The sequence below is a fragment of the Monodelphis domestica genome, chromosome 1 (genome assembly GCF_027887165.1).
Source record: "Monodelphis domestica isolate mMonDom1 chromosome 1, mMonDom1.pri, whole genome shotgun sequence".
Taxonomy (NCBI): domain Eukaryota; kingdom Metazoa; phylum Chordata; class Mammalia; order Didelphimorphia; family Didelphidae; genus Monodelphis; species Monodelphis domestica.
In genome coordinates, this window is record NC_077227.1 from 542,451,494 (window position 1) to 542,478,611 (window position 27,118).

General features: G+C 37.1%; 2 protein-coding genes across 2 annotated transcripts in view; one reads left to right on the forward strand and one right to left on the reverse strand.

Annotated features, from left to right (window-relative positions):
• Positions 1–6,027, reverse strand: part of RSAD2 (radical S-adenosyl methionine domain containing 2) — a 32,594-nt gene extending 26,567 nt beyond the window's left edge. Inside the window, exon 1 of the mRNA XM_056813350.1 lies at positions 5,696–6,027. The gene's annotated coding sequence lies outside the window, so the exon portion shown is untranslated. The remainder of the gene's footprint in view (positions 1–5,695) is intronic.
• Positions 5,727–26,363, forward strand: CMPK2 (cytidine/uridine monophosphate kinase 2). Its single transcript, XM_007476173.3, has 5 exons — positions 5,727–6,449; positions 15,797–15,911; positions 16,125–16,326; positions 19,526–19,759; positions 22,494–26,363. Exons 1-5 carry the CDS (start codon positions 5,727–5,729, stop codon positions 22,615–22,617), a joined length of 1,398 nt encoding a protein of 465 aa, XP_007476235.1. The 3' UTR covers positions 22,618–26,363.
• The last annotated feature ends 755 nt before the right edge of the window (positions 26,364–27,118 follow it).

The window sequence follows — 27,118 nt, forward strand, 5'->3', positions numbered from 1 at the left end:
ATATTTAAGTGCATTACAAAAATGGCTTAGAGAACTGCATGATATGAGATTATTGATCCAACCTGGTCCATTGGATTATTCTCTTCATAATTTCCAACCAGGTGATATGGTGTATGTGAAAAATTTTGCAAAAATATCAGCAACTCAAGAGAGTTGGGTAGGTCCTTATACAACTGTGTTAGTTTCATCATCTTCAGTGAAAATATTAGGAAGAGATTCATGGTATCATTGCTCACATATTAAATTAGCTCATGGAATTAATAAAGTATAGACATTTTAACAGAAAAAAATGAAGAAGAGTTTGTGGAAAGCTGAGATTCATCAGTCAAATGGAGTCTGCAGTCAAAAAGATCAGTAAGGAGAGGACCATTCCAGTGGAAGAGGACATTGCAGATTAAGAGAAGGATTCAGAAAATTAATGGACATTGTAAAAAGACTGAAAGACATATAAATATTAAGAAGATAAAGATTTTGAAGAGAATTTTCAATGAAGAGGATCAAGTGATTAATGGATTAATGGATCTAAAGACTTTGGGTAATGTAATATAACATAACATAACATATTCATAAATACATTTTACTACCATGGATTTTGGAGAGGAAGAATGCTTCAAACAAGATGAGAAGAGAAGAAATAATCTGAAGTTGTGGTAAGTATATTGCATGCAACAATAATACAACAGTTAAACTGGCATAACACTAACAAAACAACATAACATAGCATGAATAACAACATAACTAACACACGTACACAAAAACATAAACATGGTTAGGATACATTGATTCACTAGATGAATGAGTGAAATAATGTATAGCTAGATACTAATAATTTTATAATTAGTTATAAAGTAGTTAATTACTAACAAAAAATAGTTAGCTACTTAGTTTAGAATAGTAATGGTATAGGTAGATAAGATTAGTTTTAGGTGGTTTTATTAAGACAGGGCTGTAGTTAGATTAGAGTTTAAGGTTCATAAGATAAAGCAAGATACTGACTTACATTGCAACATACATTACATATTACATATGACATATAACACCACACATCATACAAAAATGTAAATACACATACAAATATATGTAAATAGTGTGTATTATAGTTAGGATTGTAAAATTAATTGTATTATGGTGTATGTATATGTATATATAACATATGCATAAAGATGAAGTATATATATGTGTATATATACATCACACATATATACTGTATGTATTGTATATATATGTTAAATGTATGTAAAAAGATAATATTTATAAAATTCTTAAACAGGATATGGCTATGTTTAACTTTCATATATTGATAAATGTATTTTGCATAAGTAAGTTTGATGGTTTGGTTTAATTTTTTTAAAAACTTATGCAAAGTTGTATTTGTTGTATTTTTCAAAAAGTTTTGTCCAAGTTTATTGTTTATGCATTGTAATAGTAGTAGAATTTTCTGTATTAGATGATGAGTAGTATTTTATGATTTTACCCTTTTGCATGAATCTGTGTTTATCTTTTGATTGTAATATTATTTGCTTATGCATATATGTGATCTGTATGTTGACCTTTGTACTTGTTCATTTATATTTTCCCTTTTTCTTTTCCTTGATTAAATCCCTAGAATAGAATAGTATTAGATAGGATAAAATAGATGAGTGTAGGTTGTTTATTATTTTGGGTAGTAATTTTAGTTTAAGGAAAATATAAGTTTGTTAGTTCACAAATGCCAAAACAGTGTTTTCAACAGGATTTCGGTTTTGTGCAAAAGAGGGAAATGTTGTAAGGGCTTTTACCAGGAACAGGAAATTCTGCAAACCAGGAAGTCATACAAGGCAAACTAGGAAGTCCTAGAGAGCAAGGAGGATTCTAGAACATCCTCCTAACATGAGATCTCATATGATGCCTTTTCTTATATTTTCCTTTTTTTTTTCACCTATCCAAATCCTCTCCATCCCCCAAGTTCAGCTCAAGCACCATCAACTCCATGAAACTTTCAAACCCAATTGAATGTCTCCATTTTCTGATGTCTGATGTCCAGATGTTATTATTTAATTATATTATATATAAAGCTTGGGGCATATTTTTTTTCCTTTTAAAGGAATAATATCCAGAAAACACAGCTTGAAGCTAAAATTATTCCCCCTAAACTAGCTATATTTGTGGAGAGGCAGATATCTACACCAGAACCTCTTTCCTAAGAGGAATAAAGCCTCATGGCCTCAATCTCCTCCCTGTGAGACACATCTAGATACCTTATGTTTTGGATCCCCAGAGCCTTGCACTACCTAACATTTAATAAAGTTTTGATTAATTAATTAATTCTTTGAAGTATTAAGTGCATAAACTTGATATATAGTTTGCCTGCTTAGGAATCCTCATTCTCCTCCTACCCCCAATCTCTGACAGGTGATCATTTTTCCTTTCCTTTATATACTGTAGCAAAAAGAAGTTCACTACTTTCCAAGAAAAGTCCATTTTACTTTTGCATAATTCTAATAGTCAGAAATGTTTTGCTCATCTTAAATAAAAATCTAGCTCTCTGCAACTCCTTTTCCATCCCAATGTTTCTAGTTCTGACCTATAAGAGTGAAAAAGAACAAATATAATCTTTCAACATAATATCTCTTCAAATATTTGCAAGAGATCATTTATCCTAAATCTACTAAAGAGTATCAGAAACTCAAGGTGGTAACAAAGTTGAGAGGAGAAAACACAAGACCTTATTATTCTGGAAGAAGATTTCTTTTGTCTTTTGTCAAGAAATAAATGATTATAATTCCATATGGGGATCATAAATATCATTACAAAGTAGTTATAATGCATTATCTGAGGTCTAAAAGGCTTAGAAAATGGTCTGAACCTTGTAAGCACAGCAGTTTATAAAGAAGGGTATTGGCTTGTGTGTGTGTAGCTTAAGGGAGAGGAGGAGAGTACATAAAAGAGAAAGGGAGGAAAGGAGGAGAAAAAAGAGGAGGAGAGAGGAGAGGAAGAAAGGGGAAAAGAAAAACATCACTGGCCTGACAGTTGTAAAGAGCAGCTTGTAAAAAGAGATATTGGTTCAACTGTGTGTGGAGCTTGATAAAGGGAGTTAATGTATATGACTGCGGAAGATAAAAGTCCTGGTTGTATATTTGGCAGAAATGTTAGGGTCATGGCAGAGTTATGCCTCATGTATAGGCATCATAGCATAAATACTAGGATAGACCTTGCAAGCTGATTGTTAGTGCTCCCTGAACAGTACCAAATGAACAATAATGAAAGCAGAATATTTAGATATTATCTAGGACAACTTATACTAACCACGGGCAGTTAGACTTGCCTCCAAGAGTCTATTTTAGAAAAAAGTGCACAGGATGAGAGGGAGACTGGCTAACAGTCAAATATAATAATTTCCTTAAACACAAATTGGCCAGCAAGTTGCTCATCATTCCAGTTTTCCTCCAGCTTGAAAGAGATAGATTAGGTCAGCAGTTGAATTGAACCTCTGAACTGGTTCAATAGATAACAAGGATTGCAGCTATCATTTATCCTGAAATCCCCACTTTGGTTTTCCCTAGAGATAAACTAAATGAATTTTAAGTTTCACTTTTCTGTTTAGGTTTCTATTTTGTAACCATTGTTGTTGTTTTTCAATACTTCCTCTCTTTTCCTTTTCATTAAAATGCCCTGTTTTTAGGCTATTATTGTCATTTTACACTTAGTCTTTGCAGGATGTAAAAATTTCCCACATAAGACTTTCAAATCCTTGAAAATAGTCAACTTGTTCCCATTAAATCTTTTCTACCCTAATTTGTCAGTAGTTTGAGATGCTGCAGGGTTGAGAAATGAAAGCACAGCACTGCCACTTTTGCTCCCTTCTCATCTTCTACAAATGTTGTTTTAGGCACTAGAAGGAACAAATGATAACAAACTTGAAGGGGATATGAAGGAACACCAGCAAGTGGCCAGTGATGATGTAAATACTTGAGAAGTTTGGGATCTGGCCTGAAGGTGGAATATGTGGCAGCAGATACTGAGGACAAGAAGCTATAGGGAGGGTCCCAGGAGAACAGAGTCAACCTTTCATTCAGCAACAAGGTAGTTCACTCACTGTCTAACAACTCAAATTCCCAAACAAATATTGCCAGTCTTGAATCCTTTAAGGATCAGAAATTTTGGGCCTGTTATCAATTATGCAGTTTATAGGTCTGAACTTACCATGGCCATCAGTGATCACATTTACTAGCTAAAGGACAATAATTTTCCACCTGTTCTTGTGTTACTTTGTGAGATAAACTTCATTCACTTAGAAAATCTTCCTCATAAGTTTTCTTCAACCTCGGATTGAAATTTCAGCAATAGCTAGTTTGTATTAAACAAAGCATTTAAAACAAAGAGGTTGATGGCCTTCTTTTCAGAGCACTGCTATTGAACTATATGTTTTTCATATCTTGGGACATAGAATGTTTGAAATTAAAGGGATTTTGGAACTAATTTTGTCCAAATGGCTCATTTTATAAAATAGAACTTTGTTTCACTCTTCTCACTGAAATCCAGTTCATGTGGGAATCAAGACACCACCCCATTTCTCAAGAGCCAAGTGTACAAAAACTTTGAACAAGGCTCCAGATGAGAAGGAAAAATAAGTCATAATTGCTCATATTTGTGTATTATTTTATAGTTTACAAAGAACTTTTCTCATACTACCCAGAGGCTGGTTGTTCAGGTATCATCCCCATTTTCTAGATGAGAAAACTGAAGGTCAGTCACCTTGAATAATTTGCCAAGAGGCAAACAGTGACCAAGGCCTGATTCTGCTTTCTGACCACACGTGGAGTATCTTTCCACTGTAACATAAATAATGCCTTAAGTAAGAGAGTCCAAAACCTCATAGATGATACACTCTAATTATTGGAGTGGAGTTGGGGTAGAACAACTTCATCAATCATCCCTCTTATTAGGGCCTTGAAGGGAACTTAGAGGTCATCAACTTTAAAGTCCCTTGTTTTACAGCTGAGGAAACTGAGACCTAGTCGTATGAAATTTCGAGAATCATAGGCTTGTAGCAGAAATAAATTTTAGAGGTCATGTAGTCCACCTCCTCATGCTGGTGACACGAGGAAACTGAGACCCAGAGAAATTAAGTCATTTGTCCAAAGTTACTGGCAGAGCATAGTATGCGAACTCACTTTTTGTGACCGGAATCCATCTGATAATAGTGTAAGGAAAAGCTGCCTTGACAGTCATGGGGCCTGAATCCTTAACTAGCTCTGATACAATATCCTTTCCTGCCCCAAATCAGAGGCCTCTCATCAGTCAGGCCCAGAAATCTCACCTTAGGGCCTAGCGGCTCAAAGCGACACCCCAGGGGGATAGATGGAAGCTACAGTCTCCTCCAGCCCCTCCCACCCCAGGCTTCCCAACCACCCAGCTAGGCCTAGGTGCTAGAGTTTCATTGTTCTCAGCACCCAAACTAGGAATACTAAACCGTCCCGGCGGCCCTTTCCTTTCCCCCAGCTCGCTTCTAAGGGGAGGGCGCCTGTGGCTTCTGCAGCCCTGGACTTTCTCTGGCGCTGGCCGCGCGGCCCCGCAGTGCTCAGCCCCCGCCCACCTCTGAGCTTTCGTTTCTCCGCGAGCCTGGCGGACAGCGGGGCCTCGCTTCACCCGAACCCCAATCCTATCGGTAGGTTTCGTTTCTGGGTCGGTTTCCTCTTTCCCACTCCCATCTCACCCGTCCGGGGCGGGGCCTGCAACCCCTAGATATGGCCTTCGTCCCTCGTCTAGGCGACTTCATCCTCAGGTTTTTGGAGAAGATGCGGCCGTCGCAGGTGCCAATTTCCTGCCTCCAGTCCACGGATATGCACACGCCCGACCTGGGCCAGGATCGCCGCTTCGTCTTGGAGCTGCCAGATTCTGGGCTGGCTCATTTCGCCCTCTGCTGTGACAAAACGGACCGTGGCGCCTTGGCCCCCAGCGATCCCCGGCTAGAGACGTTCCTCCTCGCGCCGGGGCGCAGCTACTCCGTGTTCGTACCTGTGGCCCCAGGCTCGGGCTACGGGGCCCGGATTCGGGCTGCGCGCCAGCACCAGCACCTGATAAAACAACTTAGCCAGGTTCCTTTCCAGCAGTGCCAGCTGCGGCGCTTGCTCTCCTACTCTCCGGGCAGCCCGCCGGGGAGCACGGAGAAGGGTTTCGTACTGTGGGATCCCAGAGACTGCTTGGAGACCGAGCGCGCCTTGCAGGGGCTGCTGGTTGCCTGTGAGGCCCCGCGCCCACATCTGGGCGTGTTCGAGGCTGACCTCAGTGGCCAGCTGTGGCAGAGGCAGTGGGAGCTGCTAGGAGGAGCAGGAGATGGAGGGCTGAAGCCGGTGGGTAAAGCACGAGTGGTGCCCACTAAGGAGCCCCAGCTTCACCCTGCTGTCCCAGACCTACCCCTCTCTGTGGTGTTTCCCAGTCTTGAAGAAGTCAGAAAGGTTTTTAAGGAGGTAAGGACTCTTTGAGACTCCTCTCAATGTTCTAAATGAAAACAAACAAACATATAGCTCAAGGCATCATAGGATCATAAATTTAGAATCAGAGGGGACTAGCGGTGCTAGATGGCTCAGAGGATTGAGAGCCAGACTCAGAGATAGGAGGTCTTGGGTTCAAATGTATCCTCAGACACTTACTGGCTGTGTGACCCTGAGCAAGTCCCTTAACCCCCCACTGCTTAACTCTTGCCACTCTTCTGCCTTGGAAACAATACTTAATTGATTCTAAGATGGAAAGCAAGGGTTTAAAAAAAAGAAAGTGGGGGACCACTAGAAAAATCCTCTCATTTTACACATAAGGAACAGGGAATGTTTTAGATGTAAAGAAAAAAAATATTTTTTTCTTAGAAGTTTTAATGATTTGCCAAAAAAAAAAAGAAAACAAAAACAACCCAAATAGGGTGAGAGTCAAACTTGACCAAAAAAATGACTGAACTGAATGTAACACCAAATTCATCAACATTCCAGAAAGATTCTTCAAGAGGAAAGTAAAGATGCTCAGTTTAGGAGGAATGTGGTTCTTTTCACTAAAGAGAGAGAGCTGTTTCAAGTTGAAGAATAAGTCTAGAGAACAATGAAGGAAATGCCCATCCTAGCCATAGTTTTGTTTTTTTTTTTGCCTAATTTAGGGATAGTAAATTCAATGTAAGCACTTTCTTCTTGAAGGATCTTTCTGGAAAATCAATGCACTTGGTATTATATTATATTTTTTCTAAAACTCTTACCTTCCATCTTGGAATCAATACTGTGTATTGGTTCCAAGGCAGAAGAATAGTAAGGGCTAGGCAGTGAGGGTTAAGTGACTTGCCCAGGGTCACACAGCTGAGAAGTGTCTGAGGCCAGATCTAAACCTACAACCTCCCATCTCTAGGTCTGGCTCTCATTGAACTACCCAGCTGTCCCCATATTGGGGTTTTCTGGAGTGGTTTGCCATGAGGAAACTGAGGCAAACATGGGTAAGTGACTTGCATAGGGTCACACAGTTACTAAGTGTCCAAGGCCAAGTTTGAACTCAAAAAGATAACTCTTCCTGACTCTAGGCCTTGCATGCTATCCACTGTGCTACCCACAGTAGCACAGTGTCAGGAGGGTGTCAGGAACTAAAGCTTGAAAGGCCTAAGAGAGAGAGGGGACAGATAAAAAGAAACACTACTTAGAATCATCCTTAGGCAGAACTACACAAGGGAAGGGGAGAGATTTGATCAAGGTCCAGAGCTGAAAGGTAAGGAGGAAATCCCCTTCAGTCTCTAGTTTCTGGCTTTTTCCATTGATAGATATTATCCTTAGTATATTAGATGAATAAGATGTTCAGTTTCTTATGGATTAAAAAGATCTATTTATTCTTTTTGGTATTTAGAAATGTTTGGTTTAGGATAGAGGGAAAATTAGGAAATCCCTAATTTCTATTTTAACCTAAATTCCCCTCAGGGGTTGAGGGCTCAGGTCTGGAGACCTGAGTCCCTCATGAGATTGTGAAGTCAGGCTGTTGTTCTTTTGGGATATAGAGGGATATATAGTTTTTAAAGAGATCAATTGAAAATCTTCTTGGGTGGATAGTCTAGGAATAAGTCTGTATCTACCTCTACTGAGGAAGGATGGCTAATCTGATTTTTTCAGATAGATGAGGGATCACAATAGGTTGAACTCAGCAAGATGTTCCTTTCTATTCCAGCACAAAAAAGAGAACACCCTTTCCAATTGCTGATCTGCTTTTCTTGGCTAGAGGTTCTAGCCCTATTCCCCATTGACAGCAAAATTCCATTCTCTTCCTGCATGAGGAGTTTTCCTTCAAACCAAGTCCTTGCAATTCAGTCTGTTACTCTCTCATCCACAACTGTTAAGACCTAAAGTCTTTTTTAAAAAAATGTTTGTCTGGTTTTGTTTCATAATAATTGCTAGAAATAAAAGCCATAGTACTTACTCAAAAATGAACCTAAACAATCCTAAGAGGTTAGGAAAGAGAAAATAAAAAAACAGGGAAGGGGAGACTTTATCCAAGAGTAATCTCATAGAACTGAGGTATTTCTTTTTACAAGGGTGAAAACAGCACTCGGTCCAGGCGGTTTTAATTCATTACAGAAAAAAAAAAAAACTTTTTTCTAAAGTTTTCAATAACCAGAATTACAAGTATGACTTCCAGTACCCAGTTTGATTGTTCTTCTTCTTGAGGCATGGATATGATATGACTATAGAGTAGAGACATCTTGATAATAATAATTCAGACAGACTGGAACTCCAAATGTGTGTTGTGCTACAATGTTATAACCTTAAGGCTTCATTAAGAATATTTTCAAAAGTCCTAGTTTACAATATAAAAACTCCTTTATTATAGTCAGAAAAAATCTTGTTATCCCTTTCATTAAAAATTTTGTTATGAACATAATAGTCACCATTAACAAATAAGAACATTTTGACCTACTAAGAAAAATGAAAATTGTGAATGAAGTTATCTTCTGTGATATATATTTTCTATTTTCTTTCAATAGTATTTTTTCTAATTACATTTACAAGAAAATGTTAATTCTTTCTCTCACATTTTGAGTTCCATATTTCTCCCTTCCTTCTCCTTCACTGATACAATAAGCAATTTAATATAGGTTATACACGTGCTGCCTTTTAATACATATTTCAATATTCATCATGTTGTGGAATTAGACATATATCATTAAAATAAACTTGAAGAAAATAAGGTGGTGAAAATGATGCTTTGAAATTCATAAGAATCCGTCATTCCCTATTTGATACAGGGTTGAAGGATATAAGTAGGCAATTTTTAGATGAAGAGATCAAAGCTACCAATAATCATATGAAAAAATGTTCGAAATCACTCTTGATTAGAGAAATACAAATGAAAAGAACTCTGAGGTACCACCTCACACCTATCATATTGGCCACTATGACAGGAAAGGAAAATAATAAATGTTGGGGGGATGTGACAAATTTGAGATATTAATGCATTGCTGGTGGAGTTGTGAATGTATCCAACCATTCTGGAGGGCAATTTGGAATTATACCAAAAAGGCCATACACAATGCATACCCTTTGATCCAGTAATACCACTATTATCTCTTTATCCCAAAGACATAAAAAAATGGAAAAGGATTTGTTTGTACGAAAATATTTATAGCTACTCTCTTTGTGGTGGCAAAGAGTTGGAAACTAAAGAGATGTCCCGCAATTAGAGAAAGGCTACACAAATTGTGGTATATGACAGTGAAGGAAATCTGTTTTGCTATAAGGAATAATGAACAGGATGATTTCAGAAAGAGGTGGAAAGACTTACATGAAATAATGCCGAGTGAAATAAGCAGAACTAGGAAAACATTGTACACAGTAATAGCAATATTGTGGAACCATCAAATGTGATAGGCTTTGCTACTAACAGTAATAGAATGATCCAGGACAATTCTGAGGAACTTATGACAAAGAATGCTATCCATTTCTAGAGAAAGAACTGTTGGAGTCAAAGATGGAAGCATTTGATTTATTTTTTGTTTATTTGGATATATATTTTTAGGATTTTGGTTTTATAAAATTATTCACTTACAAAAATTAATATAGAAACACGTTTTTCTTGATAATACATGTATAACCCAGATTGAATTGCTTGCGAACTCTTGGAGTGGGGAGGGAAGAAAGGAGGGAGACAATTTGAATTATATAATTTCAGAAAACTCACATGGAAGTTTTTTATTAAAATTTAAAATAAGAAATTGCACCAAATTAAAAAAAAATACTTTGATCAATACTGAGACTTCGCCAGTTCTTTCTATGATGGTGGATAGCATTTTTCATTGAGTCTTTTGGAATTTTCTTGAATCATTGTGTTATGAGAGTAGCTAAATCATTCACAGTTGATCATTATACAATATTGCTATTACTCTGTACAATATTCTTCTGGTTCTGCTCACTTTACCTTGCATAAAATCATATATGTCTTTCTAAGTTTTTTCTAAACCTTCCTTTTTATCATATAATATAGTTCTTAAAAATGTATAACATCATAGCAACAAAATCACCATATTTACTTGAAATGCCTATTTAAGTCATTCATTTTTACAGAGGAGAAAACTGATCCTCAGAGAAATGAAGAAAGTTGAACAAGGTGACACAGCAACTAGTGGCACAGACAGGACTAGAAGTTAGCTCTCCTAACTTCAGTTTTTGCAAAATCACCAGCATGCAAGATGCCAATTTTAGAGTTATTTTTATGGTATTGTTAATAGCCATTCACATTTCTATGATATCTAAAGGTTTGCCAAAGATATATTAAAAAGTTATCACTTTTTACAAATGAGGAAGTTGAAGCTTAGTTTCCTTGATCTCCCCTCAATTTATGGCATAGTAGAAAAAACGTAACATTTGGAATTGAGAGACCTTTGTTAGATGTTTACACCTGACTCATTATTTGTCTGATGTATGCTAATTGTGTGACAGCCTTGCTGAAACTCAACTTTCTTATCTTTATGGTGGACATAATAATACCTGTGGTAGTCACCTTACATAGAAGTCGAGAGGATCAAATAAGGATATATATATGTAAAATGCTTTATCAATCTTTAGAGGACAAATGTAGTATCATGCTACCTTTGAGATATTTCTCTTTAGAGAGGCTCTTTTACTGTCTTTATTATGCGAGGGGAATATAAATTAAATGTTATGTGAGGAGAATACAATCAATCAGTTTCTGCCCCTTATATTTTGAATCATCAAGTGCTGGAAAGCCTTCTTATAAGGAAGGATTTCTAACCTTGGCTCTGTGATAGATTTCAGTAGGTCAATGAATTTGGATAAGAAAAAAATCACATCCTTATATGCACTAACTGCTAACTAAAATTTAGCATACTCTTCAATCATTTAGAAACATTATTCTGAAAAAGAGTTGGTTTCAAAGACTGCCAAAGGGTTCCATGACAAAAAGTTAAAGAACCTCTGCCTTAGAGAGTGAGGCTCAGAAGGAAACTGAAACAAAATAATGAAACATGTTCCTTATTGATACATGCAGGACATATCTCTTTTGGGAGAAGAATAAAACTGGATGGGAGGAACACAAAAGGGTCCAGATTTGAATCAGGAAGAAGTAAGTATGAGAGTAGATCTATGCTGGGCAGCAGTGTGGACAAACTAGGGTTACTAAAAGGGATCATCACAACTTAGATCATGGACTTGGTTGAATGTGGCCGTGTGACACTGCTGGGTTTATGCCCCAAAGAGAAAATAAGGAAAAAGACTTGTACAAGAATATTAATAGCTGTGTTGTTTGTGGTGGCAAAAAATTGGAAAATGAGGGGATGCCTTCCAGTTGGGGAATGGCTGAACAAATTGTGACAAAGGAATAATGAACTGGAGGAATTCCATGTGAACTGGAATGACTTCCAGGCATTGATGCAGAGTGAGAGAAGCAGAACCAGGAGAACATTGTATACAGAGACGGATACATTATAGCACAATCGAATGTAATAGACTTCTCTACTAGCAGCAATGTAATGATCCAGGACAATTCTGAGGAACTTATCCAGAGGAAGAACTGTGGGAAAAGAAACACAGACGAAAAACAACTGCTTGATCACATGGGTTGATGGGGCTATGACTGGGAAAGTAGACTCTAAAAGATCACTCTAGTGCAAAAATTAATAATATGGAAATGGGTCTTGATCCGTGACACATGTTAAACCCAGTGGAATTTCGTGTCAGATGCAGGAAGGGGTTGGGGGGAGGGGAGAGAAAGAACATGAGTCTTGTAACCTTGGAAAAATATTCTAAATCATCTAATTAAATAAAAATTTAAAAAAAGAAATGGGACTTGAATTCCACAGAGAATAAAACTCTTGGTTTTAGTCAAGAGCAGTTGCTTCTCAATAAATAAGATGCAGAGGATTAAAAATGAACCTGAGAGAAGGTTCATAAAGGTTGGACACTCTATTGAGATAGTTCACGTTAAGTGATTGCTTACTACTACCTTAAGCAGCTAGGTTGTGGAGTAGATAGAGTGATGGGTCAGGAGTCAGGAAGAGTCTTCTTCCTAAGTTCAAATCTGGCTTCGGACACTTGCTAGCTTTGTGACCCTGGGAAAATCACTTAACCTGTGTGCCTCAGTTTCCTCATCTATAAAATGAGCTGAAGAAGAAAATGACAAATCTCACCAGTATCCTTGCCAAGAAAATGGAGTCAGAAAAGAGTTGGACACAACCGAAATGACTCAGCAATATCCTTAAGAAGATTGAACTTGGAGGTCCAGGCCTTGAGTTCAAATCCTACCTCCCCATGGGACCTTGGTCAAAACAATGAACCATTCTGGGCCTCAGGTTTCCTATCATTCATTTGAAGGGGGTTGACTTGGCTATATTGGCTCTGAGATTCCTTTTATCTCTAGATCCTAAATGGCGAGAAGCCATGTCAATAGGGATAGGAAACTGATACCCAAAGGGAGATTTTCTTATGAGGCAGCCTGAGAGAAGACTGGTGTTTTTGCCAATGAGCAGACTGTGCTATCTGAGAATGCTTAGACAATTGAAAGACTCATTACAGGAAAGCTTTCCTCTGAGTGATGAACTTATTTGACCATAACAGCTCTCCAAAACTACTAACACATATTTATACTGTACATACATAGGAAACATGGCATAAAGTATGGATCCCTTAAGTATTAATGTGTTTAAAGTGTTAGTTAGTTTATGTAATATTTAAAGGGATTGTAGAGAATATTGAAGAGGTATCAGAGGATAATACAGGGGATACAGAAGGTTTTGAGCAGGGAATGGAGTAGTTGAAGGGACAGAGGGAATATGACTGCCAGTGAGGTAAAAGGAGGGAGATGCCCCCTGCCAAGAGGCTATCTTTGAAAAATGTGGTTCTCAGAAATGGGAACCTATGATAGCCTGAGGGAACATCTTCTCTATTGATTGATGTTGAAGATACCCCAGGGCAGGTAAGCAGGGAACCTCCTGAGGAACAAGCCTCCCCCCAGACCAAGGTCGCCCAGCAGGGGTCCAATGAGGACTGTTTATGGTTGAATGACTGTCCTTAAGTTCAGCTTCCTCTATGTCCTCCTGAAATGATGGTCCTCTTATCTGACTGTGATTATTTAAATAAAGATTAATTTAATAACAAGTTTGGATTGGGGAGGTATCAGGGAAGAGGGAATCAGGATTTCCCTAGATTGGGTTTGAGTCTCTCTCAGCTTTTGAGCTGAGGCCAGGCTGGTGGAGGGTTTCTTTTATTCCTGCCTATGCTAATCTATGTTAGCTTTCTTAAGTTCAAAGTCTTAGCAGTAGATAGCAAGAGGAAGAAAAGGTTCTGACCTGCAGATCTGGTTGGGCCTATCTCTTCAGGCTGATGCCCCTAAAGACCAGCTGTACAGTAAAAACTGCCCCCTTAAATCCTTTTGTTTAATGGAATGATTACAGGAATCCAGGTAGAGCACATAGTTGGGGAATATCCAGGAATAGAGGTACTTCTATCCAAAGACAGTGTGAAGATTGGATTTAGCTATCTCCTGATTGTAACAATGAAAATACTTAACTCTTTATTTTGAAGATAAAATTGTAATCTCCTAATTGTAACAATGAAGGTACTTAGCTCTTCCTTTATAGTGAAGATAGAATTGTAAGTTACAATCTATTTTCAGATTTTAACTACAAAAAGGTGTTAAGTAACTACAAAAGGTGAACTTACCAAAAGAGGTGTTAAGTAACCCAAAAAGATGTAATCTAACCAGAGAAGGTGAGAACTAAAGAGTGGGCAGTCCTGGAGAAAATCTAACCAAAGAACGTGAGAACTAAAGAATGGGCAGTCCTGAAGAAAAGCATATGCTGTGATTTGTAACGAGAAAATTTAGAGGAGGTTACACAGGAGAAAAAGGTCTTTAAATAGAGGGGGAAAAGACTGAAGAGGACAGTCAGTCATCCAGGCTTGGAGTGAAAGATCAGTCACTCAGAGTTGAAGGGAAGACAGACTTGGGAGATTTGGGCACTGACTCAGAGGAGAGACCAGAGGGCAGATACCCAGACTTCTTTAAGATTGTCTCTGTTGGTGAGTGTAAAGCTGACTTAGTGACCCCACCCATCTGGAGGAGTGAAGCCTCCAGGAAAGGCCCACCTTCTTGAGACTCTCTTCCCCTCGCTGGGGCTTAAATTCTAACTGGTATCAGAAGAACCCAGAGTTTTTTTCACTCTCTCTCTCATTCCTTAATATCTTCCTTCTATTGTAAATAAACTACTATAAATTCCATTTACTTAGTAATTTATTTTGGAATTTAGAAATTAAAATCCCTGGCGACCACCTAATTAATATATTTCAGTCCAACCACAATTAATTTTAACAACAGGGAGAGAGCCCTCCTTCCAGTCAGAGGGCAAGGAAAAAAATTCCTCAAGCCCAACTGTCACTCCCAGAAGTTCCTCCCCCCACCAACTGTCATTCTTGTCAATATCTTCTCTCTAACATTTCAACTGCTGTTTGTTCCACCTGAGTGGCAGAAAGTCCAAAACTTGCTTCAGTTTTCCTTTCCACATTTATATGACTCTTGTAAAATAGATTTTACTAATATCTTTTGTTTTTTACTTTACCTGTTTCCCAACATAGCATTTTCCCCTCCCTCTCCTAGAAAGCTATCTCTTATAATAAGTAATAAAAATGACAAAAGGTCAACAAGGTAAAATAATATATTGAAAAAGTCTGGTGTGTTATGCAATGTGCCAAATCCATAGTACTGCACTTCTTCAAAGAAGTCAGGGAAGGTTCTTTTCATGGTTCTTTAAGGTTATAATTTTTGCACCACACAGTGTTAGCTTTTAGTTGTTGTTTTTTGTTTATGTTGCTGTTGTCATTGTGAGTATTTATTTTCTTAGAATGCATACTTTGCTTAATATCATTTAATATCTCTTTCCCTCTTGATCTTTATTCATCATATTATTTTCTTACTTCAATATACTGTAATATTCATGTACCACAGTTTAGTCATTTTCAGTCTATGGATATTTTGTTTACAATACTTCTGGGAAAAAAGCTACTCTAAATATTTTATTGTATATGGTACCTTTGTTTTTTTTTTTAAATCATTCATCTCTTTGGAGTAAATGTCTACCAGTGAAGTCTCTGTGTTCAGGAGCATGAACATTTTAGTCCCTTTCTTTGTATAGTTCCCAGTTGCTTTCCAGAATGCTTGGAAAAATTCTGTTTGCATGATTTTCAGTACTTGTGTATTCATGGTCTATATAGGTGCAGACAATATGATTCTCATAAATCTAAAACATATCTGATGGGAGTGTTTCAAAACTCATGAATGGAAATTGTCATTACAGTGTACATCTTTAATTCCTGAAGCACAAGAAGTCCTTAATTTGGTGGATAAATGCCCAAAGAATGTCCAGAAGGGAAAATTCCCTGTCATTGCTATTGAAGGCTTGGATGCTACTGGTAAGAGACTCTTCCTTAATTTGTAGGTTGCAATAATAATTATAGGAATTTGAGTTCATTTTCAATTCAGCAAGGGTTCATTAAGTAATTCGGTGCACCATAAGAATGCTCTGGGGATACAAGGATGAAAAATGACATAGTCCCATTTCAGTTTTTTGTGCTTTGCCTGATCCCAGTGATCTAGACATTCTTTCTCTTGTATATGAAATATAGGCAAAACTACAGTGACTCACTCCATTGCAAAAACAATGAATGCTGTCTTCTTAAAGTCACCACCACCCTGTATCAGCCAGTGGAGAAAAATATTTGATAATGAGCCAGCAATCATCAGGCGGGCATATTACTCTCTGGGAAACTATATCATTGCTTCTGAAATAGCTAAAGCATCTACCCAGGCTCCTGTAATTGTAGACAGGTAGGTATTAAGTTATCTTCACATCATACATCTTCTTTATTTTTATGAACCTTTGCTTGTGGGCACAATATTTTTAATGAAATAAAAATGACAATTCACATATACATAGGAGTTTAAGGTTTATAAACCTCTTTCCATTCAATCACCCAAAAGTGTAAGCAAGAGAAGGAGTAACAAATGGTATTTAGAGAGTTGGGTCAAATGGTCTTTGAGCTACCTTCCCACTCTCAGTAGATGAACTATTCTACCATTATACAGATAAAGGAAACTGAGGTTTACAGTAAAATGAAATGAACTGTTGTTTCAGTTCCCAAGTATTAGAATTAAGACTCAAACTCCATATCCCTAATTTCAAGTCTTTCTTAACACCATACAAAATAACAATATAAGGTTTACAGAGCACTTTTCAAATATTATTATTCAAATATTCTCACAACAAACCTGTGAAATATATGCTATTATTACTCCCATTTTACATGAAGAAACTGAGGTGAAGCAACTCACCCAAGGACACATAGCTGGTAGAGAGTGGAGCCTGGATCTAGAATCATGTCTTTTTGACTCTAGACCCAGTTAACATATGCATTGCTCCACCAAGCTTACAATGGACTCTCTAAGCATTTTAATAACCTATATTTCTGAAATAATATGGAATTTGTTATTATGGTAGATATTTAAATTAGAGTAAGCCTGAAGCAATAAAAAATACTTTTCCTAAAAGGAACTGAGATTGACAAAAAAATGAGGCAGCATTGTTCTTTAAAAGCCCTATAGTTTAGGATTTGTTACACTGTTCTCAATTCCCTAGATAGATTCTCCCACTTAGATGGTTTACATAGACTATTATTGCTGCAGGTCTTTACCATCTGTATTTGGCAAAGTCAACTAACATTGAGTGTCTGCTATGTTCAATGGAACTTAAAGAAAGTGAAAATATAGCCCCTGCTCTCAAAAAGTGTTTAGTCTAATGAGGGAGACAGCATGCACACAGCTATGTGTAAACAAGATTTATCTAGGATAAAGTAGAGGAGGGGGTAATTCCAAAGGATAGGCACTAAGAATAAGGAAAACTGTGGGAGGTTTTGGAAGAAATTGGGACTTTGTCTGAGACAGAAGACTGTCTCCAAAATTACTAATATTCTCTTTAATGGACAAATATAACAGCCCTTTCTAAATCTCAACCTTCCTATACCCTGTACAACCTTTGAAACAATCATCCTCTTCCCCTTGATACTCTCTTCTTTCTAAGTTTTTGTGACTCTGCTTTCTCCTGGTTCTCCTACATTTCTACATTTCTGACTGCTCCTCCTTAGTCTCTTTTGCTGGAGGATCTTCATCTAGGCTCAGCCCACCAACTGTAGGTACTCCACAGGGCTCTGTCCTGGGCCTTTTTCTCCTCTCCCTCTATATTATTTCACTTGGTGATCTCATCAGCTCCCATGGATTCAATTATCATCTCATTGCTGATGATTCTCAAATGTACTTCTCCAGGACTAACCTTTCTGCTGACCTTCCCATCTTGTATCTTTAACTGCCTACTGGATATATTGAGCTTAATGTCTCAGAGACTTCTTAAACTCAACCTGCCCAAATAGGAATTATCATTCCCTCCATATTCTCCCCTTTTCCAAACTTCCCTATTTCTGTTGAGCGGCACCTCTCACCTCTCTTTTATCCAGGCTTATAATCTAGGTATCATCCTTGATGTCTCACCCTTCACCTCCCATATCCCATCTGTTGGCATGACCTGTTGTTTTTACCTGTGTAACCTCCTCTTGAATATTTCCCTTTTCCTCATCTTCTACTGCCTCCATTCTGGTGTAGTCCCTTATTTCCTCACTCCTGAGCTATTGTATCTCCACTTCAATCTGTTCTCCATTCAGCCGCCAAAGCGATCTGAAAATCTAGGACTGACCGCATCACCTTTAAAATCAAGTGACTCTCCGTTACCTACAGGATCAAATAGAAAATCCTTTGTTTGGAATTCAAAGCTCTTTGTAACTTGCTCCCCTTTCACCTGTTCAGTCTTCTTATGCATTATATCCCTCCATTCCAATAACCCATCCACTTTGTAATTCAATAACTCTGACTTGATCAAACAAGAAACTTCATCTCCCAGCTCCAGATGTTTTCATTGTTTCTACCCCCATTCCTATATCTACTTCCTGACTGCCTTCAAGTCCCTGCTAAAATCCCACCCACCACATCAGTGGTGTAAAACTCTACTGAAATGGTGGCTACTAATTTTTACATAAAGACCTTCATGGCTTTACCAACAGCTTTAAAATGTAATATTATCTATATTTGAGTATATTTTTATTTGTTTTTGTTAACTTTTTTTTCCAATTACATTTTAATATGGTTCTGGCCATATCTAGAAGTGTTTGGGATAGAATGGGGACCCATGTTTGTCACCCATTAATCTCTTCAGTCTTCTTTATTGGACTTCTGACTTATTGATAGTTTAGTTCTCTAAAGTGATAAAAATGTCACCTTGGTTAAAAGAAAAAGTTTATTAAAGTCAAGCAATAATAGTACCTGTATCAGATAGCTTAGATTCTCCATCAGGAAATGCCTATTAAGTACCTGCTGTATACATCATCATCATCATCACCACCACCATCACCATAGAATAAGATAATATCTGCAAACTTTAAAGTGCTCTAAATGTGTGAACTATGCATATTATTCTGGTCATCATAACTTTGGTTTTAGCACTTTATGATTACAGAGGGCTTTACATTTATTGTTGGACATCTGATACATTGAGGTGAGAAAGACCCAGGTGCATATCTTAGTTTTGTTATTTACTACTTGAATGAATTTCGCTATATTAAAATCTATGTTGACTAGTTTCTTCATCAGTAAAATGAGGACTTGGAACCCTAACATCTCTTCTAACTTTAATTTCATTTGAATTCTTTAATCGTCTAATAGCCCAGGTTTATTTGCCAATAATTATTAGAGCTCAAATTTGAACCCAGGTCTCAAAAAAAAAAAAAGGCCAAGTTACTGTGCATTAGAGAGTACTTCTTTTATAATTGATAATGTTACCCTTAGATGTCATCTACTTAAGCTTCCTATCCAGTCTTTCACCCCATGTTCCGTGTTTCCACCATTCTCTACCAAAAATCATTAAGCCTTTCCTTCTTAAGTACTTCATGTAACAGGGAACTCATGACTTTTTGTATTCTTCCAGGTACTGGCACAGCACAGCTGCCTATGCAATTGCCACTGAGATAAGTGGCCTTCCCCACTACCTACCTCCAGCTCACCACCCCATATACCAGTGGCCCAAGGACTTGCTCAAACCTGATATCATCTTGCTGCTAACTACGACTCCCAAGGAGAGGGAACTTCGGATCCAGGAACGTGGGCTGGAAAAAACTAAAGAAGAAGAGGAGCTGGAAGTCAATAAGTTATTTCGTGAAAAGTATGTTTTAATTTCATGGCACAGCTGATTGAGATTAAGAAACAGAAATGGGAGAAAACTATTTCCTCCAAGGCCAGAAGTCCTGGGCAGTCCTTTACTCATTCACTCATCAGGATAAAGTGGCACCACTGGGTTAGAAAAGCCAGGTAGATGGGAAGGTAGAGGATGGGGGAGGGCATAAAGTGAGAAGTTCAGCTATTACAAGAGTCAAGCTCATTTAGGACAATTCACTTCAAGAAATCTTTATTAAACACATAATAATAGCATTTCTATAGCATTTCAGGATTTAAAAAGCACTTTATCAATATTATTTGATCTTCACAACAACCCCAGGGAATAAGTGATTTTATTATTTCCATTTTACAGATAGAAAAGCTGAGGCAGGGATAAATTAAATGACTTGCCCAAGGTTACACAGTATCTTGGAGTCAAATATGAACTTATATCTTCTTGACTCTATAATTATATATAAAAAACCCTATATTTACTGAACCATCTAGCTACTCCTACTGTTAATCAGGTACAGTTGATGCAGGGAATGAAACAGTCACTAACTTCATGGAGATTACATTCTACTGGGGGAATATGACATTTCAAAATATAAGTTAATATATTGTAATTTAAGGAGGGAAAGCTTAAACAGCTGGAAGGATAAAGGAAAGTTTTATGAAGAATATAATACTTGGGCTACAATTCTGGGAAGAGGAACAGAGGAGGGGGAACAAAGAGTTCTGGGAATGGGGACCAATAGCTTGTGGAAAACCACTCAGGCCAGAGATTGAATAGAGAATTCAGGAAATGGCTATCAGTATAATTGAAGTAGCATTTGAGTCTTGAGTGGAGCTGGGGATTCCAGCAAATGGAAGCGAGGAAGGAGTTTTACAGCTTTGGGAGATAATCTGTGAAAATATAGAAGATAGTAAAATGGAGATAAGCAGGTAATATCAATTTGCCTGGTTTTATTGGACTGTAAAGAATAATGTGTTGTAATCTTTGAAATATAGGTTGGAGCCAGATTGGAAAGGAGTTGAAAAACCAAGCCAAAGAGTCTATATTTTGTCCTAGAGGCAATAGGAAGTTATTAAAGCTTTTCAAGAAGGAAAATGATGAGGTCATACCTGTACTTTGGGAATATTGATATATGCTGTACAGAGAACCTGGCGTAGAAATAGAGAGGCACCACAAATGGAAATCAAGTAGGAGAGCACCATTTTGTTCCAGAGTCTGGACACTGAATGAAAGTTTAAATTAGTTTGTGAGATGAGGAAGAGAATAAATGTGAACTACTGTAGCAGTAAGATTCATTATGATGAAGTCAATGATGGCTTATGGAGGATAATTTTAAAGAATCAAGGATCAATCAGTGAACATTTATTAAGCACCTACTCTGTTCTACAAACTGTGTTAAGTGCTGGGTATCCAAAAATTAAAAAATGGCAAAAGGTAGACCCTCCATTCAAGAAGTTCACAATCTAATGGAGGAATTTGTAACTCCTACCTTATAAACTTGTATGCCTAGAGAAATAATGGAACTCTCAACAAATATGAGAAATTTATAAAGTATGTTGAATTTATGAAGAAAGATAATAAATTCAGTTTTGGTTGACTTTTAAGTACCTATGGGACAGCCAAGTGGGGATGTCAAGTAGTCAGAGATGAAGGAATGGAATTTTCATTAATACTTCTGGTAAAATTTGTCTTGGAATAAGGAGGTCAAATTAGTGGATAAATAATAATGTGTTTATTTAATAATGTGAGAACTTTAATTTAGTCTCTTGTTGCCTGTCATGAAGCATGTTATTAAGAATTAAAGGCGGTCTGTTTGTTGGCTCTAGTAAAGGTGTTAGTAAAGTCTGACTAATGCTCCATTCTGGTATGGAGGTGATTTGGGGTACTCAAAAGTTATATGGTTGTGTGCACCTTCCCATTTCCAGAGCCTTAAAGAATGTCCCTTTCCCTACCAACCCCCACTGAAAAGTCATCTGTTATTTTACTAAACTGAGTTTGGAGAAGTTCATTATCAGAAAATAATAATGGTAGTAATATCAGGTGATGATATTTTTCAACTTTACAAGTCACAATGGACAGCAAGGTGTTCTGTATCCATTACTGTGCCTTAGGTTAGGGAGACCTGTCTTTGAATCTTGACAGTCATTATCTGATCATTGGCAAGTCACATAACCTGAGATCTCAGTTACCTTATAGATACAGTGAATACCCTGTAATATCTACCTTCTAGAGTCAGTGTAACTCTCAAATAACTCTGAAATGAGAGGATGCATATGCAGTACTTTATGAGTCTGAAAGCTTTGGGTATATGTGTGTGTTTACATACATGTATGATTATATACACACATGTAGATAGATGTATACACATGTGTGTACACATATATGTCTGTCTATGAATATACGTATATGTACATATATGTATATCAATTTATCTAGCCCATGTATATGTACATATATGCATCCACATATATGTTATCTCATGAACTTTTTGTATTAAAGTGTATAGCAGGCATGGCCTACATTGGTGGAAAGGACACTAAGGCCATTTAAATTATGAATCTTTGATGTTATTTCAGTAAATGAATCATTGAAGGAAGTTGGTTTAGGGAGTGATGGTAAAAGTGTGGTGATGCAGCCCAGAATCAGATGGTCTCTAGTTCTTGGTCCAAATAGCCATTATTCAGACTTGTCCAGATTACTCACTTTTCCCTGTTTTATTTTTCAGAGTGGAAATGTCCTATAAGAGGATGGAGAACCCTGGATGTCACTTGGTGGATGCTGGCCCAGAAAGAGGAGAAGTCATCCAGAATGTTTTAGATGTAATTAAAAAGTATTGTACCTCACTATAGTCACTCCTGGGAGGTGGCAGATGTTTTATCTACTTCTACATTAATAAACCTCACTTTAGAATGTATGCCACTATTTTCTAGGTACCTGTTAGATATTCACAGTGGCAGGAAAGGAAGAAACTTAATATGCCTTCATACAGACACAGCCATATGGTTAGAAAACCTAGGTTCAAATCCTACCTCTGATGCTTATGTTCTGTGGGACCCTGGACAAACTTAACTTCCTTTGACCTCAAAAGAGTTTGGAACTGAACCGCCAATGTTCATTCAAAATTTATACTTGTGATTATATGATCTATATGGCAGCCACAAGGTAATGATGAGAACACTGTATTTGGATTCAGAGATCTTAGGTCACAATTCTGACTTTTGTCACCCACTAGCTGAGACCTTGAGCAAATCACTTCCACCATTCTGTTCTCTAGGAGATCTTCTAACTCTAAATCCCTGTGATCCTGTTTTATGTATATGTGCTTTATATATATATGTATATATATATATATATATATGCACATAGACATATATATATGTACATCCATGCACACATAGTCTAAAACACTGGATAATCCTTGCATCATAGCCTATCTTTTGTTCAGATAATCTCTTTCATGGTGTCATGATATGATGTCCTCCAGCAGTGGGTGAATTGAGGAACTATTTTCCTTATTAAATATTTCCTTATTATTATTTTAAAAAATACTGGATCTGCTATTCTTTTTTTTTTTTGCCAGGAATACTTTTTATTTATTGAACATCATAATAAATCCCAACATTTCTAACCCAGAAAGAGAAATATCCAAATTGGCAAGTTCTCTCAGATATCTATCACATGATAATTTGAGGTAACATTTATAGCAATGAGGTGCCAAAGATGGCATGCAGAGCATTCTCTGTGGGCACACAGCCATCTACCACCTCCTTGAGTTCATTACTAGAAATCAGACTACAGTTCTAAACAATCCTGGACTATATATATATATATCTTCTGGAGGGGCTGCTAGATGTCCCAGCATATAGAAAGCTAAACCTAGAGACAGAAAGTCCTGAGTTCAAATCCGGATTCAACATTTACCGAGCTGTGTGACCATGGACAAGTCACTTGACCCCAAATGACCCCTTAACTGCTTTTTTACCTTGGAACCCATACTTAGTTTTGATTCTAAAACAGAATGTAGGGGTTTAAAAAAATCCTGGAACAAGAGGCTTGTAGGACCTTGCATGTCCTCTCAAGTACTCATTGCTTCACTTTTGTTTTCATCTTTAACATCCCTTTGAATATGACCTCTTTATTCGGGGAGACAAGAGGCATGTAGCAGTATCCCTGAGAGTGTGTTAGCTTCATTGAGAGCATAGTCATATTCTGCCAGCCCTCAGACACTGACAAGCAAGCTTTGGATATGGCAAGATGACTATTCAACTGCATAGGTCTCTGCTGAGGGTAGTCTCTTCCAGCTAGTGCCATCTCTGGTCAAGAATGTTGGAATGTCTTGGCTGGCCCTAGACTTTCACTTTAAAATTGTTAAGGTTAGACTTGAATTCAAAATGCTCTGAGACATGACCATTGGTATTTTATCAATTATACAAAACCCTTTAGTATCTCCCAGTTGCTCTCAGAATAAGGTACAAGTTCTTAAGCCTGGGATCCAAGTCCCTCCTTTTACTCCCAAACATGAGCAGTCTGCTCAGCACTTGCCTTTTCGTGTTTGCTGAGCATTTGTGTCACCTGCATTTTTGCCTCTGCCTATGCTAGCTCCTTTGCTCAAGATATAAATCTCCTCCCTGTCCCTCACATTTATTCTCCCTTTCTTACTCATCCTTTATGGCTTAGCTCAAGTATTATTTCCTTTAGGAAATCTTCCCTGGATTCAGCTGTGCATTTTTGGCCCTTTTTGTGTAGATCACTAATCTCTTAAATAATTAAGATATTAAATAAATATATGTTGACAATGAAGGTCCCTGGATCTGAAATAAGATGAGTTGGATTTAAATCCCTGTTCTGCATGGTGATCCTAAGAAAGTCATTTTATCTCTCTAGGTCCTATAGCCTCCCCCCCCCCCCCCTTTTTTGGTTTGTTTTTGGTATTTTTAATCACCAGATGAGAGAGTTGGACTAGAAATCACTGAAGTGTCTTCTAGCACTAAAAACTCTGATAGTGTAAGCTATTTAAATGTGTAGCTATTCAACTTATTTTAGGTCTTATCTCTAAGTATTGTAGAACTTAATTTTCTTGATTAGAGGGACTTCACAAGTCAGAAGACAATACTATGCACATAATAGAAGCTTAAGAAATATTTATTACATAACAGAGTTGACTTTTGTAGACTTCCTTTCAAACATGTTATCTATTCATGGTTACCCCGCCCATGCATTCCCCCAAAAGTGTGGCACTAAAAACATAGGCATCTTGCACTGAGTAAAGAATATTCAACTTAATTATTTCAGCACTTTGTGTGGTCATATGTTTTTCATGTAGTGAGTCTGATAAATGAATTAAAACTCAAGCTGAAAGAAATATTGGTTGTGTATCATTGTGATATAGATTTAATTTATCTTGCTAAACAGTTGGTTGACAAATGTGATTTTTTTTAGGAATTCTTTTATTATTTGAGTATTTTATGATTATACAACTTTAGCTACATTGAACTGCTTCAGATATGGATGCCTAAGAAAAAGAAAGTAGTTGGAAAAAATACTATTAAGCTGAGATTGTGAGCTTTATTGAGAATATGGTGGAGAAAGATTTCCCTTTCCTTGTTTTGCCAATAATGTTATTGTTGACCCAGGGAATGAGAAAAAACAAAATGCTCTCTTAAGTTCCTTTTCAGCTGTATGTTTTTGTCTTCTGAGAAATGTGATTATCCCTCACTCAAACTCTAACACTTCTTATGTTATTGATGAATATGCATTTATTGAGCTGCTCCTAGATGTAATATACTTTGTTGACCTTTTTTTTAAGGGTTTGCGTGGTTATGGTAGACAATTTAGTTAGAGAAATGAGTAGCATGCATTGAAAGATGACTAGTAATCAGAGCTCACGGGTTCCAAAAATGGACAGGCAGTAGGAGCAATGGGAATTTAGAAGACAGAGATGGATCCCTCAGAAATGGAATGGTCTTACCCTCCTCTCTAACAAAGGGGTGAGCAGCTCATCTCTGCCCTGATCATACTATCTGCATATGTATCCTGAATAATATGTGCTTTGAAAGCTACCTAATGAGCTGGAATTTTCCCATGTGCAAGTATCACTTAAAAGATCTAGGGGTGTTTAGCCTGTAGAATAGAAGGATGGGAAGGGATGGGGATAGGATCAGAATGATAACTGTCTTCAAATATGCGAATGTCTGTTACATAGTAAAGGTATGAGATATATGCTATTTGGCCCTACACAGTTTGGAGTAGGAATGATAGGTGGAAGTTATAGAGACATAGAACTGAGGTCAACAGTAAGGAAAAGCTTTCTACCTCTGGGCTGTCCAAAAGCATAATGGACTGCCCCAGGAAGTGGTGAGTTTTTCCTCACTTGACATTTTTAAATGAGACAGGATGACCATTCCTTTGTGGAGACATTCTCATGTCAGGTGTAAGTTGGACTAGATGACTCATGAGTTCTACCCCAGCTTTAAAGTTCCATATGTGTTTTCCTGACAGTTATAATTAAGATTATAGTGAAGTAAAGTTGGCCTTTATAAAGAACCAAAAGGTTTCTTTTTGATTCTTTTGAATAAAAAAATGACTTGATTCTTGACATGGTATCATAAATATTGTCCTTATTATCATTATTTAATCAACATTTCTTTTCCTCTAAGAGATGATATAGGACCAAGAGCTCTGAAGTACATATTAGATGATTTGGATTCTTTTCCTACATATCTTATTATTAACAATATGACCTTGGAAAAATATTTCCTTTTAATGAATCCCAACTTGCTCACATTTCTACCGAGATTGAATCAGACAAAATCTCAAATTTCCTTCAAATTCTTTCTGTTGTTTAAGTTTTTCTCACTGAAGTAGAAGAGGGAACAAAATAATTAAATAATCTTTTTTTTTTATTAGTGATGAGTTTTGTCCAAACAAACTTTTCAGCATTTCAAAATATGTTGCCAAGTTTTATTTTCTCTCTTTTATATTATAGATTGTGATGTATAAATACTGATTTTTATTTTGTCCCTATCTTGAATAATTTCCTTTGAAATAAGGACCCCTGAGGATTTAGAAGAAGACAAAATGATGAGTAAATCCATATGTTTCATCAAATGTGTGACATTCTCAGCTGCACTCAGAGCTCATGAGGCAGGGAATTTTGTCTGCTTTGATGTTTTAAATGAAAAAGTATAGATACCTTCAAAATCATCCCTTTGGTAAGTGTTCGCCCCCTGGCTTTATTTTCTGAGACAGATGTTGAGTATATTTCAAAGTGTCCTGAATATAAAATTGGGAAAATGTGAAAAATATGAAAATGTCTAAATTTATAGACCTAAAAATAAAAAAAATCCCAAC